Here is a 3,516-nt window from a genome sequence, read left to right as displayed (position 1 = left end):
GTGTGCCTTAGGCTGGCCACAATACAAGGCCACTCTGAAACGTGCAGTTTTGCTTTATTGGGGGGGTCTGGGGGGGTCCGAAAACCAGTCAGTATCTGGTGTGAGGGTTAGGATTAGGTTTAGGGTTAGGGTTAGGGTAATGTTGTGAATCGAGTGGCCTGTGTTCATCGTCCATAACATACGCCTGACCATACCATAACCCCACCACCACCATGGGCCACTCGATTCACAAAATTACCCTAACCCTAACCCTCACACCAGATACTGACTGGTTTTCGGACCCCCCCCTAGACCCCCCCAATAAAGCAAAAATGCACGTTTCAGAGTGGCCTTTTATTGTGGCCAGCCTAAGGCACACCTGTGCAATAATCATGCTGTCTAATTAGCATCTTGATATGCCACACCTGTGAGGTGGGATGGATTATCTCGGCAAAGGAGAAGTGCTCACTATCACAGATTTTTTCAGATTTGTGAACAATATTTGAGAGAAATGGTTATTTTGTGTATGTAGAAAATTTTTTAGATCTTTGATTTCATCTCATGAAAAATGGGAGCAAAAACAAAAGTGTTGCGTTTATATTTTTGTTCAGTGTAAGACTTATAACCCCCCTTTTCATGACCAATTTTTGTCTTGAATCTATCAGATCTGAGTTTTTACCTTTTTTTTGTAGTTATTAAGAAATGCACCCGAAATGTCAGAGCTGCAAAAAAAAGAGAGGCAAAAACCTGATTTCCATTTTTCTGTTAGAAGGAATGCATTTTAAAATCTGCTTCATATCGTCTCTCCTGCTTCCAGGTTTCTTCTTGAAGTGCCTGTTCTCAGGAGTGGAGGAGGGGAAGCTATCACTGGCAGCAGAGGAAGGCTTCTATTCTGACCACTTCTTCCTCGAGCTGCTGGTGGTCCCACCCTGCAGGTACAGCCTGAACACACACACACACTCTGAACACACTGGTAGTAGGGATGCACAATACATACAAATGTTATTTAAAATAGCAATATAGTGCAGGAGTAAATCCTGTTTCTTTTGTTTGGATGCCTAATGTAAGATCTGTGGTTTACGCAAGCTGAAGAGATTTTCGCGTTTTATTCTACGACAAAAAACCATCAGTAAACACTCCTCTGGTGAATATCTGAAGCTTCTACAAGTCATAAAAACAGCAGTTGCTAAGTTAGACAATTAAACGTAATCACACCGAGTATTAGCCACCTTTAGCTTAGCGGTGATGACGTGGAGTCATGTGATGTAGTTTGCTGAACAAAACGTGTAAGTATCATAAACATTGTGTTTGTATTTTCTGCAATGCTCCAAAATCCGATGGAAAACAAAAATATGGCATAACTGCACCAAACTATTGATATGACCTTATTGCTTTATTAAACCCGTTCTTCTCCACAGGTATCGTCCAATCAATCGCATCGGTGACCAGATGTTCACCAACGGTCAGACAGTCAACATGCAGGCGGTAATGAAGGACTCTGCAATCATCCGGAAACTGCTGGCTCTCATTGCGGGGGAGAAGATTGATAAGGAGGAAGAGGTAAGAGGAAGTGCTAACAGTTCTGATTCCCTTTTTTTTTTATAGTTGTGTATTATAGGGAAGGTTGCACACATGCAATTCCCTTTTTTTCCCTCAGGCTCCAGAACAGATGGACCAAGCGTTTCTGACGGGGATCCCTGGGCTGACGGTCACAGATAAACTCTACAACATCTGGGTGCGGCTGCAGACACACGTCAACATCGTCTTTGACAGCGACATGGACAAAATGATGTCGGAGAAATACCCCGGAATCAGACAGGTATCCTGCGACTTTGACCAACATCAGATTACTATGTTTCTCTTGCTTTCTCTGACCAATTCATCAATAAATCACCACAGTATCCAATTGAATGGGACTACATAGCAAGATAACTACATCAGTGATTGAAATCCATTCAATCAAATGACCCAATTTTCCCCATGGATAAATAAAGAATTCTTATTTTTGTCTTATGTCTCTCTCCGATAATGCTACATTACAAAGATATTCATTATAATATGAATAGGGTTATTGAAAACATATATATTTGTATTCTGATTTAATAAAATGTATGCAAGCCGAGAAGGGGAAGCAACCGATACAAGATTTATGGGAGAAAAAAAACTAATATATATTAAACACTAACCTTATTTTAGTAGTGGATAACTTTTCTCTCGCGTGATCTAAGGCTTTCTATAGGGCAGTGACCTCTTGCTAAATGTTTGCACTCAGTGGCAGGTTGTTTGTTTGTGTTCGCAATATCAAACGCAACAATTTGTCAAAAAGCACGTATTTTATCGGGACTAAGGTTGGGAACTGAAACTCAGCTCCGAGTAAGAGCCACCACCGATTTCCCGGTACCGGGTACGCAAAGAAAAACATTTATTTCAGTTCTGTGTTGATGAACCGATATGATGTAGCCCTTTCCAGATATTGTACTCCGCGAAGCCATACAACCAAATCAAACTGTATGAAGTTATTTGTGAATATTAATATACAGTTGAGTAGGCTTGGGCGGTATGACGGTATTACGGTATACCAGGGTATTTCGAAATACCGTCGGTATGATTTTCAATACCGTGACGTCACAGACTGTGCGCCAAATCACAGATGCGTTTCATTCTATTACACTGACACGGAGTTTTGACAGGGACGACATTGGTTGTAATGCACAGCACGCGCCAGCAGAGGGCAGGGGAGGGCAGTCCGTCTTTCCCGCTCTCAGAGCTCAGCACAGAGCTGAGCTGAGCAAGATGGCGGCAGCATTTGCCGGCCCCGAACTCGGACAACTAGTAAAAAAGAAAAATGCCTCTGCGCCTGTTTGGGACTATTTTGGGTTTACTCGTCGCGAGTGTTTCGACTCGTCGCCAGTGACTTCATCCAGCACAACGAGAGACAGAGGCACTTCTTTGGAAATGTTTAAGACGGGGTGAGTGAGTGTTGACATTTTTTAATCCTATGCAACTGGTTGATGGTTTTGTAGTCGAGGTCGGACGGTTTTAAAAACGAAAGCATTTACGTGCTAAACATTCACGCGAGTAATCCAATGAATCAAATGGAAATAAGGTTTTTAACACATGCACGGAATAATATTGCCAAACTAGTTAGTGAATATAGCAAACTTTATTCAATAAGTCAAGTATTTAGTCCCGGAAAATGTTTATGTATGATGATATATTGTTAACTTAGCTCACTATGGAAACAACGTCGGACATTTACAAACGCGTCCTGTATCCGATCTCAAAATGTGCCATTTGCACAATGTGTCATGTATGCAGCCCTTGTTTTGCACTTGCGCGCACGTCGCGGCACTTTGCGAGCGTCTACCGGCTCGGGCTGCATTTTACACCGAACATATAATATACCGTTTGAAACATCTATTTGCTGCCGAACGCCACCTCACTCAAGTCGACCCAAGTCATAATGTCAGTGGCGGCTGGTGGGAAATATTTTTGGTGGGGCTGTTGATATAGTGAGTAAAAAAATCTTTTTGGGAG

The 3,516-nt window shown here is 42.2% G+C and overlaps 1 protein-coding gene across 1 annotated transcript; it reads left to right on the top strand.

Moving 5' to 3' along the window:
* Window positions 1-796: 796 nt before the first annotated feature.
* Window positions 797-1,909, top strand: LOC104949534 (DNA-directed RNA polymerase I subunit RPA1-like; the record flags this gene model as incomplete). Its single annotated transcript, XM_010775901.1, has 3 exons — window positions 797-914; window positions 1,398-1,539; window positions 1,637-1,909. Coding segments are annotated over 3 exons (527 nt in total), but the record flags the coding sequence as incomplete, so codon positions are not given.
* Between the last annotated feature and the right edge of the window lie 1,607 nt (window positions 1,910-3,516).

This window comes from Notothenia coriiceps, unplaced genomic scaffold (genome assembly GCF_000735185.1).
Source record: "Notothenia coriiceps isolate Sejong01 unplaced genomic scaffold, NC01 NC01_scaffold00016427, whole genome shotgun sequence".
NCBI classification, from domain to species: Eukaryota; Metazoa; Chordata; class Actinopteri; order Perciformes; family Nototheniidae; genus Notothenia; species Notothenia coriiceps.
The sequence above is the reverse complement of the archived record's forward strand: the minus strand, read 5'-3'. Positions and strand labels throughout refer to the sequence as shown.